Raw genomic sequence first — 22,271 nt, forward strand, 5'->3', positions numbered from 1 at the left:
CGTCCGATTCTGATTCTAACGAGTGCGCAATTCCTCTCGAATATAGCTTCCTCTCTTGGCGGTTCTCGCTCAATGGGATTTGGCCTGGCGCCTGCAGTTCTGCCGTCGGTTGCACTGGCACCCTAAAGAGCCGTCTACAATGGAGAGTTTTAGACTGTAACAGTAAAGAGCCGTCTACAATGGAGAGTTGTAGGCCGTAATAGTAAGAAATTGACCAATCGCAGACGAAGTACAGAAGAATAATCGATTGTGATTTGTCAATTTCTTACTGTTACGGCCTACAACTCTCCATTGTAGACGGCTCTTAAGAAACTGACAAATCACAATCGATTATTCTTCTGTACTTTGTCTGTGATTGGTCAATTTCTTACTATTACGGCCTACAACTCTCCATTGTAGACGGCCCTTTAACTTTGTTAAGGGTCGTCTACAATGGAGAGTTTTAGACTGTAACAGTAAGAAACTGACAAATCACAATCGATTATTCTTCTGTACTTTGCCTGTGATTGGTCAATTTCTTACTATTACGGCCTACAACTCTCCATTGTAGATGGCCCTTTACAGCAGTAACCACTGTAGTCGGAGAACGTCCTTAAACCAAACCAGCGACTGAAAATAGCGGTTTCTTTCTCATTCTCACAAGAATCAAGTGGAAGTAAGTTTGAGCCTTCTAATTCGGTCAGACCGTCTAAACACGTAATTGAGATTAACATCATCTTGAATAACTAAATACACACTGGAGTTTGTGAGTATGATTCAGAAGAATAATAATAGGAGAAAAGAACACTTATTTTCCATAAGTGTAAAGGAAAGAACAAGAAAACAAATAGAAAAAAAATAGTGATAAAGCAGCAGGATTGTAGTGTATAAAAAATCCTAATACAGATATATATTCAAGATATATTAATACATGCATAATCCATACATAACATAGATTAAAAACAGATTAAATGCAATATTTGATTATCTTGTTAATCTAAGGTTCAGTATATTTACCATCAACATATTTTTATACAAGTACTTTGTAAACAAAGTTTACAAAGTTTACATTACAAAGTAAAAACAAGGATGTTGTATCATGAAAGTTTATAAAATATTAAATGACTGCCATTATTGTGACGCAATAAATTTATTATGAGATTAAAAATATAAAGAAGAATCCAATGTTTGAGTGTTTGCTACTTTGCTGGAATGGCTATAAACAAAATTTTGTACTTAGATTTAGTACTATCAATATTAACTTTTTTGTATGTGGCAGCTGACAGTGATGTTAATAACACTATGAAGTGTTCAGTTAACAAATTTATGCGCAAACAAGTACCAGCAGAACCTTTGAATGGCATGTGCATGGGAGATGTTGTAATGTACTTGTCAAAAGCATTGCATTCTATCGTTGACAAGGAGCTCAGTATATCCTCCTTCCAAGAAATGATTAATGATATGGAATTCACAAACATAGCTGACAATTTGAATATTCAATTGAACCTATTAGTGGACAAAGTCAATAATAAATTAAGATTGCTCCTTGATATTCTTAAACAAAGCTATAATATTATATATCCTATTCTGTCAAAAACACAAGATCAGTCTGTTTATTTTAACCAAATGATAGAATTGGATATCATTCCAAAAAGAATTCCAAATATATGTAATCAAGTAATAACAGGTACTTTTTAAGAAATATAAATTTAGTGTTCTATTTTTTGCATATATTATAATTAATGTTGATTTATGTTTATATTTAGCACTTGCTACACATTTAAAGGATCAAAAATGGAAAGATTTACATGTATTACCTATGAACCAACCAAGTGTGATATGTGGACCATCTACAATGATTCAGAACATTGGACCGCTTTTACTGTCTCATTACTGTCCTCAGAAAAATATCATTTTGCTTTTGGATACAGACATGTCTGAACCTGATCTGTCCTTAGCTCAGTTAACAGCCAAAACTATTATAAATATGTTATCTGAAGCAGATAATATATCTGTTGTGAGCCTTGGCAATAGTATTCCTGTTCTTTGTAAAGATGGTTTATTAAAGGCAACAGATATCAATAAATTCCAACTAGTTCGTTATATTGATAGTTTAACTAAACTCGGTAAGTTTAGTATATATATTATTAATATATTTTTTATTAGTATATTTTTAATGTATTATATATATTTAATACATATTGATTTATATATATATAATGCTTTTTAAATTCTATTTTAGATATAAATCAAACTATGAATGTGGACTTTAAGAAGTTAACGCAATTTGTGAAAGATGAAATAATTGTTATACATTTGACTAATAAATTAACAAAACTGCCAAATGTGCAAAGAATATTTGAAATAATTTCAGAAAAGTTTAAAACTTATTTTAAATCTATTCTTATTCGTTCAAGTGAGTTAATTTTATCGGTTATCTGTATTTATATTTTGTCAATTTATTTGTGAAACATCTTTTTATAGTAGAGTTAACTTTTTTCAGAGCCATTATCACATACTGGAAATAAACAGACTTTAAATAATGATACTATAATTTTACCAACCCAAAATGTTCTTGGATATGAAATAGGAAAGTTATTCTCTTGTTTACAATGCTCAAATCAGCAAAAGAAAGATTATTACATATTAGATCCATATTTTGAGCCATATAGAAAGTCAATGATGCTGTCAATCGGTCAAATTACAAGTACCGCGATACTCTCTTTAGATGTAAACCTGAACGAATTTCTTGATGATCTAACATATTTCAATGCTGGTCCTAACGTTCACGTTATAGTTTTTGACGGCAAAGGTGTCGTTTGGATACATAAAGATTTTCCTAGGATTGAGAAAATAATGGAGCAACCGCTTAAAGTATATTTGCAAGATATTGAAAATATAGATAGTCAGACAGTGATAAAAATGATAAGCGATGTTCAAGGAATTATACACATGAAAACAAAGCTAGGTGAACAGGTAAATAATTTAAAGAGGGAGTCTATTTTTTTGAGTCGAAACACAAAACTGATCTTTGAAAATTTTTTTGGACAAAAAGAAATAGAAGCATGAGGTTTACAGTATTTCATTTAAACTTTTGTTTTTATAAACAAATTTTATAATCTTCTCAACAATATGCCAATTGTTCACAGTAAGTTACAAAGAAGCAATCCGACAAGATAAGACAAATTGACGGCGACTAGAGCACAATGAAGAAATAGATTTTAAACCTTAACTAATCAGTTGGAACATAAACTACAGTTTGGTTAAAAAAGTGCTCTTTAAAGTTTTCTTAAATTTGTCTTAGAAGATTTGCTGAGATTTAACAGAACGAAATAAACCAAGATTGAATCAAATTTTTTTTAAGTAAAATAAATGATCAATTGAGAACAATGGAACTTCAAAGTTAAACGTTGCGTTTTCGCAAAAGTTGTATTTTTTTTAAGTATGTAAAATAATTTTAGTTTAAAATGTATATTTTAGTAATTTATATCTTGCAATAAAATGTTTAATTTAAAAAAAATCAAAAGTTTTTAATCGATCAGAATAACGATTTGAGTGCTATAGTGGCCGTCAAGTTGCAATACATGATTTCGAAAAAAAACGCGTTTAAAGTTTTATAACGGCTATGCGTGTTGGTCCAAATCTGATTACGTAGAGTTGTAACTCCATATTTTCGAAAAAAATCGCTTTAGTTCTAGATATTTTACAGATATACAAAAAATAAACCAAAACTCGATTTTTCTGATTTCTCAAGAAAGTAGACTTCTCTTTTAATTTTAAATAAAATGATCTTGAGTAAGAGAAAATTAAATTTTGATATAAATGTATCTCAAATGTATCTGTATTTCCAGAAGTGGTATAGATGGAAACACTTGATTTATGAAGACTTGATAATATGCATAACATCTATCACTGAGGAAGGAATATTGCCTGTAGCAAAAATCGTGCCCTTACTACCGAAAAACATATTGCATTATCGTCTAGATCTTATGATTCAAAACGTTATTTATAAGGATATATTTTGCATTTACAGAAACAGGATTCTGACATTATGTAAAAAAAAAAATTCTTATTACGGATTAATAGTTACAACATTAGTAAACATTGTAAAACAAAACAATTATTTTTTTGTTTTTTTTCAGCAACTGGAGTAGTTTATTTGTCACCATGGTGCTTTCAGTCTCCAATAGAGCAATTAAAATTGTTAGAAACTAGCTCAGCTATGATAATACAAAGTTACATGGCATATATAAAAGATTTAACAGGTCTTTTAGCCAATCCTGGTTTATGTCCCTCTGTGAAATCTGATGTAGCAATTCTGGCACAAATTTTAGAAAACTTTAAAGAGCAACATAGCAAGAGTTCGATAAATAAGTTTGTACTCCGAAGGTATAAAAAAAGAAAAAAGTAGCAGATGTTTGAACATTGCTAGCTTTTTTAGCAGTATTTTAATATATTTGCTAATGTAATGCCGGTACTAACTTACGTAAAATTATAATTATTAGAATAGAAACTTGCACTATAATATTACATGTTCTAAGTTATAAGGCGTTTAACTTTTAAAGTCTTTCTTTTTAATTAAAAAATTAATAAATTAGTTTTAAAGCTTTGTTTAGTTCTTGTTGGTTTGCAATCTTATTGTTAAATTGTTATTTCTATTTTGTTTGTTATTATTTTGCTTAATAAACAATTATAACATTTTTCTAAACAAAATATACTATTCTTCAGTCTTAATGAAATGCTAGCTTAAAAAATGTGTATAGTTGTTGTAATATTTTAGGTATATTACCAGCACAAGTAGTGGTGTATTGGAAATCTTTCCCGGAATGATATTGGATTCTTATTTCGATCCCAAGAGGCGAATATGGTACGGAAAAGCGCTAGAATATCCCGACAAGATAATCTTAACTCCACCTTACTTAGATGGAGCTGGATCCGGCTATGTGGTCACTTTAAGTCAAGCTATTAGATACTCAACTAAAAATAACAAAAGTGCAGATGACGTTATTGCTGTCGTATCTATGGATGTTACGATGAGTTACATCAGCAGACTAATATTGGATATGTTTTCGTTCTGTTCTGAAGCGACCGTAAGATGTTTCTTAATGGATGACAAAGGTTACTTGATATCGCATCCAACGTTCTTAGAAATGACAGACAAGATCGAGCAGCATCATTTAACGCACAAAGAAATTTTAATTGCCAATGACATATTGAATCACGAGCTATTTGTGAAGAAACAATTGTGCGTCAATTATTTGGACGGCACTTTACGTAGATATTATCAGTTTAATATGTCACTCGATGAAGTGCTAACTAATATAGCACACGGTGAACATTGCGTTAAATATCAAATAGCTGCTGTACCGGGTACAAATGTGTTTCTTGGCATCATCAATATGACAACACAGTGTAATCATCTTAGAGCTTTTTGTCCATGTAGTACGGTTAGTTCATACATTTTAATTGTAATGTATTTATTTATTGTGAGTTTGATTAGAAATTTTTTTTATTGTATAGATGGATCATTCGTGCTTAAATTGTAAAAGTATGGAACAAACTGGTTGCGAGTGTCCTTGCGAATGCTCATTGTATTCTCCTACCTGTAAGCAACAGAATATTGATCATTTACATTCTTGTCCGCCATTATATGAGCAAGGAGCGAGTTCACAAATGTCATGGATGCAGTCAGAAAATTTACAATCGTGCCCGGTTATTGATTGCAAATCATACATGATAGAAAGAGACTGTCTGGGCATTGCAGACTGTCAGTGGTGTCACATTGATAGCGATGGGGAAACTCGTTTGCAACAACCATTTTGCTCTGATTTGTCTGTATGTTTCAGAGGAATTTTCGGATCTTTGACACCTTATAGTTCTTACAGTAAGTTTGCTTTCTCTTCATTCACATTTCTTTATTTTTATTAATCACTATTTATTTTTGGACAGCAGACTGTTCGATAATTGCACACAGAATGCTTTCTCTACTTTTTTATATATAATCCGTACATCAAAAGTTTTAATTTTTATAAATTTTTTGGAGATATTTAATTGAATGACTAATATGAGTATCATGGCCAAGTAAAATAACCTGAAGTCAACTGGCAAGAAATTTTAAATTTATCGATATCAACTTGGTTATAACAAAATGATATATTTTCAGATTCACAATCGACAAACGAGATTACATTGCGAGATTGGCCGTCAGTTGGTCCAGTTGCCGGTGGTATTCTCGCAGTAGTTCTGACTCTAGGTATCATTTTATTCTGTTATAAGCTCCGATCAATGCACTCAAACCTAGAACATCAGTGTTTTCATGTTCATACATCTCCTGACACGTTACGTATGACACATATCGATGGCGATCCGGAGCCTACAGAATCTGATCAAAAGAAGAATATGGGCTGCCTCGTAAAGGATGGTGTCGCACCCGTATCACCATATAGAGTTTCCACGAACTACAGAAGACCACCTGGCGGTGACAGCGATCACGGATACAGCACAATGACACCTCATGATGATTTTGAGCAGCAACCATTTGCCTCCGAGCCACTACTAGTAATTGATAATATTGAACCAGATTTGAACAAACAATCTAATATCAAAGTTCCTTGTCCTACAACGCATTTAGAATCACCACATCACGTTTTAGTTCCTGTTACTGTTCATCGTGATATGGAAACAAACTACTGTTAGCACAGAACTGAATTTATATTGCCATTCAATTTTAAAGATAACAATATTAAAATATATTTTAGACATAACTTTTTTTGTGACATGTTAAATATTGGATATGAAATTTAGATGGCGAACACAATATTATATATGGTTTGAATAGAACTCTGTACTTTTCCTTGTATTGTCATTTTACATATGTATGTTGTGTGTACATATATGTGAGTCCAATGTTAGTCTTATCAAAAAGTATAGATATCAGCAGTTCGTCTGTGTGCCTTCTTATGTTGTTTATCGCAACCATTTTTTTGCTCATATTGGTAATATCCATGATTTTGCGTGTATGTAAATATGTATATGTAATATTCATGAGATTTTTGCTATACCGAGATGAGATATAAGCGGAATATTGCAATGTTTCGATATTTTTAAGAGAGATTCATATATTTTTTATAGGATAATTTTAAAAAATTTATATAGAATCGCGCAAGAGAGAGATAATCATTAATATTGTAATAGCTCTAAATTTATAAATTTTATATGAAACTATTACTAATTTTATAACTAAATGGAAATGAGAGAAGTTTTACACACACATACACATATATAACAGAATGAGTTTGATAAAAAGATCAGTTTTCTCGAAAACGGTTAGAGATACAGAAAGAAACCCATTATCAAAATTGTAGGATATTAAAGGGGATATTATAGCTTATCTTGAATGACCGTTAATATTTTTTTTCACATTACTAATCAGAAATTTTTTTAATGGAAAGGCATATTTTTTAGTCACTCTCTCGATAATATTTAATAAGCTTAATAACTTTAATATAAAAGTAATTTTCAAAAACTCAATCTTTGTCAAAGTATAAACAAAATTAGTCAACATAAACAAATATGGAACAAATCTTTTTACTATTACAATAAGTGCTCAAAATATTCACTATATTATTCCAGACATGCCTGTAGTCTTTGTGGAAAGTTTGCTTTTAGCACGTATTGTAATGGAAAAAAGATTTTTTTCTTTTTTTTCAGACTAATTTTGTTTATACCTCGACCAAATTTTTTTGATTGCTAATGTGAAAAAAACTATTTAAGATCAAATTCAAAGTTATCATGGTATATCATTCACTTTAATTATCTTTTTATAATTTTGATATTGGATGTCTTCCTCTATTTCTAATAGTTATCGAGAAAAACGTGTTGACCTTTCTATCAAACTCACTCTGTATATTGTTTTATTATTTTTGTTTTAACTTACCTGCAATACTTTCCATATATATGTACATACTAGCAAACATCTATATATACATCTATATATGCAATTCTGACTAATAATTCTAAGCAAGGAAGATATCTTCTGTTTATTGTATTTATTACTAAGAATATATACTATATACTATAATTATACATATTATTTTACATTGTTTTATGACATAGATATAACTATAAACAAAATATGTATGCAAAGTTCATATTTTGAATGAGATTTTTTAAATCGTACTTTTTGCTATTAAAATCAATATTTTATTATCAAAGACTATTTATTGCGTTATTTCTTTTTTCCTGTTTTCCAAAAAAAATGTTTTTATCAAATTTATATTCAAATTATACAAATCGCGCAATTAAATTTTCTAACTTCTAATATTCAACTATCATTTACTTAGAATGCTTAGAACTTTGAACGCTTTTACTAGCATATTTTTTTCTAGCAAGCTAAAAAGTGCTAGCATTTAGACAAAAGATACTATGTATATGATATTGTTAAGCTATAATTATATCAATAATAGTTTTTGAATAAGAAATAGTAATGTTTTCTTGATTTATATGAAATATCTAAAATTCATTTACGACATTTTAAGTGTTTGAGACTACTATTTCTGATACTTTTATTTGAATAAATCTCTACGTTTATGTATTAATATAGATTATGTTTCGTATTGTTTTGTATTAATATTATATTATTATAATATTATTTTGTATTAATATTATAGATTATATTATTGCTATGTTTCTAGGAAAACTAAAATTTCTGTTGCAGTTTATTTTGTACGTTTATTTATCTTACACAAAATTGGAGAAAATATAATATATACTATTACAGCTAATTATAACAATGAATCTTAAAATATTAAAAGAAATAATAAGACCAGCAAAAACAGAACTAAGTATATGTGCGGATTATTAAAAAAATGTTCTTAAATTACTTAATCTTTTCAATCATTTTAAAATCCTTTTTAATTATTGCGAAGTAAATTTACTACAATTTGAAATTTTACATTAGATTAGTTTGCATCTTGTACGTAAAAACAAATCTTTTTAACTCTTGTAAAAAAAATTTAAAAACTTATTGCGAAAAAATTACCTAAAATTTAAATCCAGATTTTCTGCATTCCATGTGGATGCCTTGTTAGTTCGGCTACTAATGTACTTGGTGATATCTCGCAATGTTCAACATGAAGCACGGAATAATCAATGTTTCCGTTTGCATTAATTCTAATGAATATATTGAAATTGTACAAATCACACAAAAAAACTTTTTAAGACGCATTTTGATCTTAGAGCAAAAACGGGAATTGTGTAAAAGATGTTACATTTTTAGCATGTAATACAGTAATTTGCACATATGCTTTATTAAATATTCTATCTTAAAAATAGTTTAATACAAAGTACATTGATCATCGAAAGTACGACTAAGGTATAAAATCTGGATTTTTTCTTAAAATTACGAAACCCTCCATAATCGGTGTCAATGGTATATACTCCTCGGTGGCAAGTTCTGCTCTTTCACCGTAAGCTAACAATACTGGAGTAGTGTGCGTCTGAAAGCCTGTTATAGTCTTCGGTTTGCCTGCTTGACCGACAACATCAACGGCGAGTCCAACTCTCACCGGCACAGCTAATGGATTCAACTCTTCATCAAACGTCACTAGCATCCTGGGCTGCATTGCAGCAGCCAGTGTGTATAAGAGATAGTGCGAACGGCCAAGAATAACTAAAAAAACATTACAAAATGTTACTAGCAATGAGTTTGCTTTCTCTAATAAGAAAATGGAAAATCTAAAGAGATTTAGTTATCTAAGAAAATATCACTTTTATTTTTAGAAATCTATGAAGTTTTTTGAGCCTCTTTTTTTAAATATTATATTAATTAATGTTACTTTAAATATATATATTTTATCTCTAATTAATGTTATACTGCCTTATAGATTTGCTCTACATTTTCGTTTTTTAAGACATTCGTTAAACATTTAGAGAATATAAATAGTTGATTTGTTCAGTGGTAAATATTATATTTTATTATTTTTTATAATTTAGTAAACTAATATAATGTATATACTTACTATTTTTTACATCCAAAAAACCAATGAGTGTTGACAAAAGACCAGCGAGAGCAACAGGACTTAGTAGCTGTCTGTCGCTATGATAGGGAGATAACGTGAGCGTACCCTTACCGAGATGAGTCAAACCTTGTGCGATACGCACCATAAAGAGATTGTTAGGATCTTTTGCGTGAAATTGAGCGAGTTGTCTCAACATGGCAGCCAGTCGCGCGTTGTTCGTGCCAGCGCCAACCAGGCCCATAGCGAATATTGCGTTATGCGCTACTTCTGAATCACTGTCATGTGAGAATTTAGACAGCGTATCTAGAATGTTCAACTTTGGATTCGATACCGAAATGAGACCCAAAGCTAGAGGCACTGAACGACGAATAACGGGCTCGCAATAGCGTAACAAATGACCAAATGTTCTGTATGCCATTTCCGCTCCGATTTCTTCTCCCATAGCGATTAGAGCGATACCGAGGACGGCAATAGCTTGCTTCGAACTAAGATCCTTCTCTTTTTCCTCCTTTTTCTCTTCCTTCTTATCCTTGTCTTTGTGCTTCTCTTCGTGTTTCTCTTTCTCCGGTTCATAATGTTCCGAACAAATGTGCAACAAATGTTGGATCTTGAGGACATTTCCTGTGCCGGCATATGCGCATACTTCTACTAATGTTGTTGACATTGATCTGAATGGCTCGTGAACTATTTCCAAGGCCGCTATTATCGCCTCTGCCGCCTCTTGCTTACCTAGGAAGCACAGACCTAGACCGAGCGCTAAAAATCGCGCGTACGTGTCTTTGAGATCAGACTCAGACTTATCCATCAGTGTGTGCATAATTGCTGTAGTTACATAAGCATTGCAGGAGCCAGCTGCAACCATTCCTAATGCCAGACCAGTCATGCCTAACACCTCCCAGCTTGATTTGACGTCACTAAGGACAGGTGTTAGCAAACCCAATACAGCTTCGCGGTTTGAACCAGCGTATGCAATACCAAGACCAACAATGGCACCGATTCGCATAGTATTGCTATTATGTAATACATAATCAGACAGCAGAGCCAAGGCAGGATCGCACTCGTTTCTTACGCCACAGTTGACGATACCGCAGGCCAACAAAGCACCAGACTTGATGTAGTCTTCTGATGAATAAAGATACTTATCTATCGGCGTTAGACCTCCATCGACATCCCATAGTAAGATCAAACCTAAGGACGCAGTTGCACTCAGCATACCATGCTCCTTGTTCTTGTATAACCATTTGTTACCATCCTCGATTAAGAGCTTGTCATGACCAAACGCAGCGTTTACAAAGCCGTTTACAAAACTTGCCGCGAGATTCTGACGTGCAGAGTCGACTTGGCCACCGCCAAATGGAGGACGTGAGTTTTCTAAATGAGATTTGTAAACATCCTCAGGTGTCTTTGGCTCCATTATATCTAATTCGCGTGCTAAATTCAAGAAGTGATTGTTCAAATGAGAATTAGACATTATCTCAAAAAGATCGTCATCTTCTACTGAAGCTTCATGAAATTCCAGAAAGATCTGCTGACGACCCAGCATAAAGGCTAATTGTTTTTGTATAGAGCTGAAAAATAATTTATATAAATTTTTGTTTAAAAAGATAAAACTTATAATAAACTAGAGCCCTCAGGTAATGACATGCAAAATTATATTAAATTAAATTAGATATTTAAATAAGCAATTTTTGCAAACTGTACTTACAGATCTTTACAATTTGTAAAGATAGACTCGATAAGTGGTAAATCGTTCAATTGCATTGCCAACCTGATTGCTTGCGGATATTGTTCGAATTTCCTATATAATTTACAAGCAACATGAAGAAGAGTACTGTTCTCTGGATCGGCTACGTAAGGCACGCAGCTCGTAAGATAGAGACATACTCGTTGATATACACTTTCATCAATGTACTGTTCCAACAAATCGAGTCTTTCAATCTCCATCAATAGATCACATGCTTCTGTTTCTGCATTATGTGCCATATTGTATGGCACAATTTGATGTACCAGTGCAAGCAATTTCTTGTTTGTTGCTTCAGCATTAGTGTCTGAAACTTCGTCCCACTCTCCCGCCAATTCTCCAGATAAATGTCTAACATATTCATGCCCCCATTCACCGATTGGTAGTGCTGATCCTGTTAATCTGTATTTCAAACACTCCCGACCCTCACCCATAGTCATTGCCAAAACTGAAATAATATCAGAACATAATTCCTTGCATTTGATATCAATTATCTTCTCATAAATATTCTTCATTGTATCATAATGAGGGCGCATAAACTTCAGTGGCTTTGGTACACTAGTCATTGATGTTGTTGATGCACGAATATGTGTACGCAAAGACTCTAAAGCTGGATAGTGCAGTTTTGTGTTGACATCTTGCAAGCGTTCCACAAGCAGAGTTAATTCTTCCTGTAGAAGTTTATCTTCTTCTGACTGAAAAATCATAATCAAGTTCTTAATGTATACATAGCTTTTGTCCAAGAGCTAGTTTTACTCTAGTAAATTCTGGTTAATTGTACATAACTACTATAATTGGTCAATTCCAATAAAATTAATTGGTTGATTACATTGATCAGAGATAATAAAACTAACTCTAAGTGTGAAATAAAAAAATTTTTTTTAGTACCAAATTTTTAAGTAAATAAATAGTACAAACAATTGTTTACAAATTTCAAAACAAATAGCATACAAATAATTTTACATTAATATAAAAGTAGTAAAAGTGAAGATGTAATTGGAACAAAATGTCTCTTGTTCTACTTTGTTACACAAGCAAGTAACACATTGATAACAACCATTTTCTCTCACATAAAGTTAATTTCTTACCAGTTCATTCTTATCGTCTTCTTTTCCGTTCTTTACTTCTTTTGTAACGGGTTTTGTATCTGTTTTGGTACTTTCTGGCATTTTATTTCCGGCGTTTCTAATCAATGCAAAGTAACACTTTTCTTTCAACTCTTTGATCACACTTTACAGGTTAGAACGATTCTAAATGTATTCACGAGCTTTTGCGAGTCACTCGAGCATAAATATATATATACTATAGACTACTAACGGCCGATTTCTTCATACCTCTCGATAGCTATCCTCTGAATAAATTTCTCTGAGAACCAATAAAGAGCCGTCTACAATGAAGAGTTGTAGGCGGTAATAGTAAGAAATTGACCAATCACAATCGATTATTCTTCTGTAATTGGTCTGTGATTGGTCACTTTCTTACGACTTACAGCTTACGACAGTATTGTATGTGACCGGAACTGCACTTTCTGCTCGTACGCGACTGCACTTCCTATTGCACTGTCCTATCTTTCTCAGGGCGATGTCCCATTGAGCGGAAATCTATAGCGGAACGGAATGTGCGGAACCAGCTCGACCAATCGTAACCATAGAAAAAGCGAAGGAAAGAAAACGGAATGGCTATGATTGGTCGAGCTGGTTCCGCACATTCCGTTCCGCTATATATTTCCGCTCAATGGGACATCGCCCTCACGGTCGCCAGACGGTTTATTCCTTTTCACCGACAAGATTTATTATGTTAATTGAATATGCTTGATTACGTACCGCTTTTCACTATAACCACTTTCAACTTTTTCGCTCGAATTCTTTCAACTATGCAACTCGCTTTCCCGACTGCTGAATTTTTTGAATTCTGTTATCAGTTCATCCTAAAGGGTCGTCTACAATGGAAAGTTTTAGACTGAAACAGTAAGAAACTGACAAATCACAATCGATTATTCTTCTGTACTTTGCCTGTGATTGGTCAATTTCTTACTATTACGGCCTACAACTCTCTATTGTAGACGGCTCTTAACGCGATACATGAATACTTACCTTGAGCCTCAGGTCAAGAATACCTTAATTAAGTTGGTAACATTCTGACCAATCGGCTACTTCGTCCTGACGCGGCCAGTTTGTCACCGATTCGTCTGCTGCCCCATGGACGTCTCCGCCTTAATGGTAATTCACAGCCACTCGTGCTCCCGATGTCTTAAACTTCTCTTTCCGTCTTGACGCGCTGCCTCAGCCAATCACATGGCACGGTTTGGACAACTGCGCTAATTCCGGATAGGAAATCGATTGACCACCAGATCACTTCCGTTTAAATGAATTCTTTATTTCTTAAACTATATTACAACTATTTACACCACTTTCTAGGCCTTCACTATGCACTATTACGCGCTAACAATATTTTCGCTTTGCCGCCAGGTGGTTAATAGCTTTATTTTCTATTTACTGAACAATTTTACAAGTCACTATTTTATAAATTTTTGACTCGGGAAATAATCGCGAAGGTACCCCGATTCCTGTTACACGGTTCTTTTCTTTCGCTTTCCGCTACTCTCGGCTGTCCAACGACGACTTCCCCTTTCCTGCGTCGGGCCTGGCCTTTTATTCTTAGGCTTCCCCACTCCAGTCATTTTCTCGCTCTTTCGAGTGTTTGCCTTATTGAAACCTTCTGGACTTCCCCGGAGATCTTTGTTGTTGTTTTTCTTCGCATCTCGTTCGCCTTCCAGAATTTTCGGGCAGGTTCCTATCTTAGGTGCATTCCGATATTCACTACCAGTACTGACAATGTGACGTCATAAAACAGTGCTGTTTCTATGTTCCGCAATTACTTGTACTGTTTCTTCCATCGCATAACGGAACGATTTTATAGTATCTTTTGAAGTGTACAAACATAACCAAAAATCAATCAGTGAACACGTAAGAATGGACGCCGCCATCTTTCTACTGCGACTGCCTTACCTCTCCAACCGCAGTGATGAAAGCAGGAAGTGACGACAAAATCCGTGACGTCATATGCTCGCAAACGTGCTTCGACAGCTTACTGCTATGTATTTTGGAACGGTACTTGTGACGCTGCCAGTACTGGCAGTAAATATCGGAATGCACCCCTTGTCGCGGAGCCGATAATAATAATCATAATCATCATATAGACCGAAATTATGTAACGGCGTGGAATCTTCGTGAAGCGCCTAGCAATCGTAACTCATAATAATAATAATAATAATAATAATAATAATAATAATAATGATTATAATAATCGTAATTATAATAATAATAATAATAATAATAATAACAATAATAATAATCATAATTATAATAATAATAATAATAATAATAATAACAATAATAATAATCATAATTATAATAATAATACTAATAATAATCGTGACCATATTAAGACGAAATAATTTCTTAATTATCAAACAACAAACCTCGTCACGTGTATAATCATAATAACATTCGTTATGCGCATATTTTTATTCCTTGTAAATAAACAATATTCATTACAATAAAAATAATAATATCCCTAAAGTCCATTACCTTTTTATCTAAATTTTTTTTGATCCCATCACCAGCTTTATTTGTTTATTATTATTATTATTTTTTTTTTGTTTTTCCTTTCCCCTATCTTAGTCCTCTTTGTTTTCCCACCATGGATCATAATGATCAATGGTGGTACATTCAGAGGTTTCCTCTGGCTGCACACTATGCTCCCGAATGTACGCCATTATTGCCTCTAATTGCGCCTGCGCCTGCCTTGCCTCTCGCTCAATGTTTTCCTGTTGCTTGCCTGTGTCGCTGCTGTCGGCGTCCGACCTTAAGGCGAGTCTCTGCAACTCCTGGATCTCCTGTAGTAATTGTATCTGCTCCCTATTCATCGTCGGTCGCATGTAGAACAGGCCTAAGGAGAACCAATTTTGGGAGATGGTTTGGTTTGGTGCATATATGGCTCAAAGGACCGATTCAAGTTAGTTCACACGCCATTCTAAGCTTGTAATCGTGTTTTTCTTGGTATGAACACTGTTAAACAGTTAAATGACTGACATCTCCAACTGGAGTAACGAAAGTCCCTACAACACTACACAACACTCAAGGCTTTAAAAGTTATCCAACACGGAGCATTGCTCCGGAGCAGCATTAATGACATGAATAAGACTCTGATTCGTTAAATTTTAGAAACTTAGAACTAAGGAGTAATGACACTGGCAAGGAAGGGTTTGGTTTGGCTTGGTGCAAAATTGGCTCAGTGGACCGAATTAAGTTAGTCCATACGCCATTCTAGGAAGCCATTCTAGGGACTTCTGACTGATATTAGGCTTGGAGCACCTTTGCTGAGCAGTCTTTTTCGTATAAGAAAAGATAAACTGTGAAGGCGAGTGGTCATGTCCAGTGTGAGGATACTTGTCTTGTGCATGGTAAGAGAAAGGGGAAGAAGTAAAAGCAGGAGTGATAAAAGCAAGGGTTTGGTAAAGCTTAAAGGGATATTTGCGCGCGTGTTACGAAACATAACATGGCGTGCATAGCGCGAATATTGTCTGAGAAAGCTATATTAGCCACCTTGTAAGGCGGGCTGAAGCCACTATGGAAAAGATCTATCAAAAGTTGATCAGATAAGTCTTTGTACATTGGGCAGTTGAAAAAAATATGATCAAGATCCTGGTTTGCGTGACCGCACGGGCACTCAGCCGAGTCGACAATGTTTTTGTTAGCTAGATGCGAACGTGCGCTAGTATGAAATGACCGAATGCGAGATATCAAGGAGATCAAAGATCTAGGGAGGAATTTTTTGGTACCCTCATACCACGGTTTTCCCAAAACCTTCCCTTTGAGCCGAAAATATCGGAGGCCTTTATACCGTGCCTCAGTTGTAAGAAACGCAGTGGACTCTTCAACCGCCATAGCTCGAAGGCTAGGAAAAACTGATCTGGCGGAGCAAGTTTCTGAAGAGTTTGGTTCCGGCATATCTAGAGCCTTTTTAGCGTATTGGTCCGCCATTTCGTTCCCCCGGATCCCCTTATGAGCAGGAACCCAAAGGAACTCAACCTGAGCTTTTCGCGCAAGCAACTCTAAGGTAAGCGTCTTTATTTTATAGATATCTGTAGGATGACTGCCCTGCGGGTCAAAGGAGTCGAGGCACCTAAAGGACACTTAACGAGTCCGTGGCTACATACGATTGACCGAACTCAAAGTCACTGATGTACTCCAACGCGCAGAGTACGCCCTTGGCCTCAGCATCAAAAACTGAAGAATGATTATTGATTCGGGAATAGTGTGTCATATCTGGGTATTCAGACACCACTGAGTACCCCACCCTTGCAGGAGAACTTCCAGAAGGGGGTATGCGGGAACCATCAGTATAAAACACATACGTGGCACGTTTTTCGACAAGAAACGAGGCGAAGGCCTGTTGTGGAGAAGTAGCATTTCTGAAGATCAAACCCGACTCAGTGTCCACTGGACACTTGAAGTAACGTACGGTGAACGGGAACGCAAGTAACCCCGGCAAAGGTCTCGGTTCAATCTGTCGGATCAACGGAGCAAGGTGTACAAAGATGTCAAACAGATAAAATCGATTATCATCACATATTGGTTCCCAGTTAGATAGGGATTGAGATAGCATGAGATTAAGAGGGTGGTCAGTTCGTGAAGCCACGCGGCATGCGTACTTTCGCATAAGATACTTGTGCCTACTCCGGAGAAGATGTTCATTGATAACATCCAAGAGTACATTGGTGGGTGTGGTACGCATGAAGCCACAAACTACACGGGAACATGCATACTGAAGTCTATCAAGGACAAGAGCCTCTCGATCCCCAAGAGGAGACGTTACCTGAGACCCCCAGTCCAACACCGACCTCACCAGGCCCTTGTAGGCAGTAGAAAGAACACTCGGATGGGCACCCCACTTAATTCCAGCAATAGCTTTGAGAACACTTATTCTTGGAAGAACTCTTTTACGAATTTCAGAAACGTGAGTTTTCCACTTGAGAGCATAATCGAGAAACACGCCCAAAAATTTGACTTTCCAGGCTATTTGTACAGTTTTATTGTTCAAAGAAAACTTAATGTTTTCCTTACAGATTTGCCACTTCATATTTCTTAAAGTATTAAGAGAGTAAAATGTGGCGACTGACTTTTCTGGAGATAGTCTAAGTCCCAGATCAGATAAGTGTGCGCTTAGGTTTTTTAGCGCAATATTGAGTTGATGGGTTACATACCTAACTGAAGAATGTGAACAATAAATGACGATATCGTCCGCATAATGAGTATCTTTACTGGTAGAGGTAGGCACATTTCAACGAACGACATATAGAGACTAAAAAGTAAAGGGCTTAAAACTGAGCCTTGTGGGACACCCACCGACGTAGACCGTTTCTGTAGTGGAACTCCAGAAACAAATCCCTCAAGATTCCTGCAAGATATGACTGCAGATACGAAGCTTACGATTTTGGGAGGGAATCCCATAAGTGGGAGCATAGAGAGTAAGACGGGAGAGAGGACATTATCAAATGCACCCTCGATATCAAGAAAAACAGCTCCAGTTACTTGACGATTATTACTAGCAAGCTTAATGTTTGAGACAAAGATTGCAAGGTTGTCGGTACACGAAAGACCCCATCTAAACCCAAACTGACAGGAAGGAATGATGTGATTGTTTTCGGTCCACCACTCCATTCGTCGACACAGAATCTTTTCTAGGACTTTTAACAAGTTGTTGGCTAAAGAGATAGGGCGGTATGCCCCTTTTCTACCCGGTTTTGGAATGAAAACCACGAAGTAATTTCTCCACTGATCAGAATAGACCTGCTGACTGAACATTTCATTAAACAGCTTTAAGACATATGTATAAAGCTCTTCAGGAAAGTGTGAGATTATTGCATTGGAAATTAGGTCAGGGCCAGGAGCCGACTTGACCTTAAGAGTATCTATAACGGACATGAACTCTTCCTTACTTATAGAAGCCTCTAAGAAGGATCGATCATGACAACTACCAGCTACAGGAGGAACACTGCTGAGTAAACTTGCGTAGTCAGGAATTGTAGGTGGAACGGTGGGAGCAATCTTGTCAAATGACTTGTTTAGACCGTCAAAGTCAATATTATTGCGATTGTTATGACTGCGCGAGTAGTTTCTGGCATGCGTGAAGGCTTTGACAGTGCTCCAAACAGAGCCGAGGTCAGAGTTGGCGTGTAATGAGCCACAAAACGTCTTGAATGCAGTCCGTTTCTTTTTGCGAAGAAATCTAGAAACCTCCTTAGAAACGTTACAGTAAGCAGTTAAGTTAATCAGGTTAGGGTGACGTTTAAACGCACGTTTTTTCCTTCGAAGTTCAGACGTACAGGATTCATCCCACCAAGGAGTAGGAGGTTTCCGTCATGGATTGGCAGAGGTTACAACTTTAGCCCCAGAATTGACCAGCGCCCCTAGAACAAGGTCCGTAATTTGATTATAGGTTACATTAATGTCGAGATTGGGAGTGAGACTACTGGGCTCATCCGTCATTTTTTTAAGTAGTTTAGTGCACTGTGACTGGAATTCATTCCAGTCCTCATGCTTAATGTGGACAAAAGGGCGACAAGGAAGGTTGCCCGAGAATTTATGAAAAACGCGAACATATATCGGGTAGTGGTCACTTCCATGGTTATAATCGTCAACCCTCCATTGACAATACGGAACCAAGTCTGAGGAAGCTACGGTAAGATCTATAGCAGAGTGATAAGAAAGATCTGAAGACGACCACGTTCTGTCACCTGCGTTAAGAACATTCCACGACGAGTTGATTATAGCGTCCTCAATTTTCCGTCCCTCACAATTACTGCGGGTGGGAGAACTGCTCCAAAGAGAACTCTTACCGTTAAAGTCCCCACAGATAAGAGCGGATTTGTACTTTGAGCACAGGTGGAAAAACGATGACCAGAAGTTACTATCGGTGTAGTTGGTCGACCACCTAGGTGGACTATAGATAGAGAAGACGTACAACAATTGATTGTTAGGAAGAAATAGCTTGGTAGCAACAAATTCCACCATATTCCTTCGGCAAAGATCGGCAATGTCATCATCAGTAATTATAAAGAACTTAATATGCTTGGCTATTACAAGAGCAACGCCTCCACCATGCCGGTTACGGTCTACGGAGACGATCTCATGATTAGGGAAAATAAGCATGGAGTTGGAATCCATGTATGTTTCGCAGAGGGCAGCAAGATGAATGCGGCTCTCTTGTAAGAGATGCTTGACAGTATCTAGTCGTCGGATTAATGAGCGACAATTCCACTGCATTACATCGAACTTTACGTAAAGATAAGTTTATCGTCGACAAGAGAGCCGGAAGGAAAGAGTTACAATACAATGTTTTCCACAATGATTTTTATAATCATTGTGATAACTTCATCTAAGTTACTATCATTCAAGTCAATTTTGAACTTGTTGTGTAAGATGTTTCGAGCTTTAGGGAAAAGACCTCTAATTGTTGTGGGTGAAAGATACTCATGCTGGGTAGCAGTAGAGTTGCTTCGCAGACTTGCACCACTCCTGGTTCTGGGTATGGGTTTTGTAGTAGAGGGTTCTGGAGTTCCTCCACCAACGCTGCACGGAAGACTGACAGCGTCAGCACGGTTCTCCTCAGGAGAAGAAGAGCCTGCCACTTCCTGTCCCGAAAATGGAGGTAACCTGGTAGGGTTACGACTTCTAGTTCTACTAGGTGGTCGGGGAGCAGCAGTAAACCTGAAGAGGTCCTGAGGAATGAACTCGCCAAACGTAGGAGGCGGGACCTCAGGGAGGTTTTGCCAAGCTCCACGAGAAGAGCCACCACCCTGATCATGAACAGTAGCAGCTTCCTTGAAGGAAAGGTCCTTTACCGCCATAATCTTATGAATACTCTTTTGTCTTAAAAAGGTCGGGCACTTAGGATCAGATGCCTGGTGTTTAAAATCTTTAACCTTTGATCTGATGCAATTAATGCATTTATACACGTCGCTCAAGCAATCCGGTTTGGAATGACCGGACTTGCCACACCGTTCACAGTAGTTTTTGCCATTAGATGACTGTTTACACGTGGAGGCTACATGTCCAAACCTCTGACAGTAGCTACAACGTTTGACTTTATAAACATAGGGATGTAAGAATACTCTCTTACCCATATAAATGCACGAGGACAGAACGTACCTGGTTCTGAAGCGCAGTAAATAACTGTTTGTATTAACGAGTGTCGAAGAAGAGCTGTCTTCGTTATACACCCTGCGCTGCAGTCTAACTGCCTCAAAAGGGGGAGTCCAGGAGCTACCCCACCCCGGAGGGGGACGGATGTTCGAGAGAACTTCTTCCACTGTGTCGTCATCATCTACACCACGAAGGATGTATTGCTTGATCACCCGAAAGCTCAGGACAAAAGAGATCCACTCTCCCGTAGGGGTGATCTTGTCACTAACAGTAGAGAAGACTTCTACAAACCTGTTAGCTGCACCACCTGTAGGAAAAACCACAGAGAACTTGTTTTTACCTATAGACTTAAGATCAAAGGCATCTTGGAACACATCATAGACAAGAACATTAAGTCTTTTCCCGCTGCCTAGTACACTAATAGCACTAGAAGATAGACCATCAGAACTAGTACCGGCACCCGTAGAAAGAATCTCAATGTGAACAAGGAAGGGACCCGTTGAGTCCTTTTCGTACTTGTTAAGAAGCAAAGCTGCTTGAGTACTCGTCAACGACGAGAAAACTCTCTTACGTGGAAGTTTTTTACCACTAATCGGACGTTTTTTTACCTTTTTAACGTTAGAACCCGAAGTACCAAAAGGATCTTTGATCTCCCGCGAACTACCGCACTCAGTTTTACTTTTTGTGGTTTGCCCCAGGGGTTGTTCCTCCCGCAGTAGGGGCGGATCCTCCGGGGCAATGTCCATATCAAAATCAGTATCCATCAGGCTAAAAAGAACAACAAAGTGTCGAGCAACAAGTAGCGAGACTCAGCAAGATGGCGGCTGGGCGCCGAGGCTGCCCCGCAAACAGGTTACGACAGACAAAATTAAGGCCTGTTCTACAATAAGATATTAGTTTAGTCGTAAGCTGTAAGTCGTAAGAAATGAACCAATCACAATCGATTATTCTTCTGTAATTTGTCTGTGATTGGTTCATTTCTTACGACATACAGCTTACGACTAAACTAATATCTTATTGTAGAATGAGCCTAAGACTAACGGATCTGAGCGTATAAAAGAAAACAAATCAGAAAAAGCTCACCCGATTGAAGTGAAGGCCAAGCGAACACTCAGCAAAACAAGGCGTAACACGCGCAGGAAACACAGGAATACCGGGAAGGATCACTTTAGTAGCGACTCACTCGCGATCTCAGCACAGAATCTGGCAAGGAAGGGAGTGAACGTATCACAGACTTCTATAGTATACTAGACCGCTAGCTTTTTATCAGGGGGTCGTAACTCATTCTTGGTAAAAAGAGGGGACTAGTTTCAGCGCCACCTA

General features: G+C 36.3%; 2 protein-coding genes across 3 annotated transcripts; one reads left to right on the forward strand and one right to left on the reverse strand.

Moving 5' to 3' along the window:
• Positions 1 to 587: 587 nt before the first annotated feature.
• On the forward strand, positions 588 to 7,147 carry LOC109860865 (VWFA and cache domain-containing protein 1). 2 transcript variants are annotated; one of them, XM_020440251.1, is made up of 10 exons: positions 588 to 745; positions 1,259 to 1,666; positions 1,746 to 2,105; positions 2,222 to 2,395; positions 2,483 to 2,955; positions 3,831 to 4,032; positions 4,122 to 4,368; positions 4,760 to 5,426; positions 5,500 to 5,863; positions 6,143 to 7,147. In XM_020440251.1, exons 2-10 carry the CDS (start codon positions 1,282 to 1,284, stop codon positions 6,673 to 6,675), a joined length of 3,405 nt encoding a protein of 1,134 aa, XP_020295840.1. In that variant the 5' UTR covers positions 588 to 745; positions 1,259 to 1,281; the 3' UTR covers positions 6,676 to 7,147. The 2 variants fall into 2 exon arrangements, with proteins under 2 accessions (XP_020295840.1, XP_020295839.1); XM_020440250.1 differs by having other exon boundaries at positions 588 to 1,666.
• Positions 7,148 to 9,260: 2,113 nt separating this feature from the next.
• On the reverse strand, positions 9,261 to 13,026 carry LOC109860868 (26S proteasome non-ATPase regulatory subunit 2). Its single transcript, XM_020440260.1, has 4 exons — positions 12,828 to 13,026; positions 11,704 to 12,434; positions 9,999 to 11,566; positions 9,261 to 9,649 (listed from the first exon to the last, which is right to left on the reverse strand). Exons 1-4 carry the CDS (start codon positions 12,906 to 12,908, stop codon positions 9,348 to 9,350), a joined length of 2,682 nt encoding a protein of 893 aa, XP_020295849.1. The 5' UTR covers positions 12,909 to 13,026; the 3' UTR covers positions 9,261 to 9,347.
• Between the last annotated feature and the right edge of the window lie 9,245 nt (positions 13,027 to 22,271).

Source organism: Pseudomyrmex gracilis, unplaced genomic scaffold (assembly GCF_002006095.1).
Source record: "Pseudomyrmex gracilis isolate BER0280 unplaced genomic scaffold, ASM200609v1 scaffold_490, whole genome shotgun sequence".
Lineage (NCBI taxonomy): Eukaryota > Metazoa > Arthropoda > Insecta > Hymenoptera > Formicidae > Pseudomyrmex > Pseudomyrmex gracilis.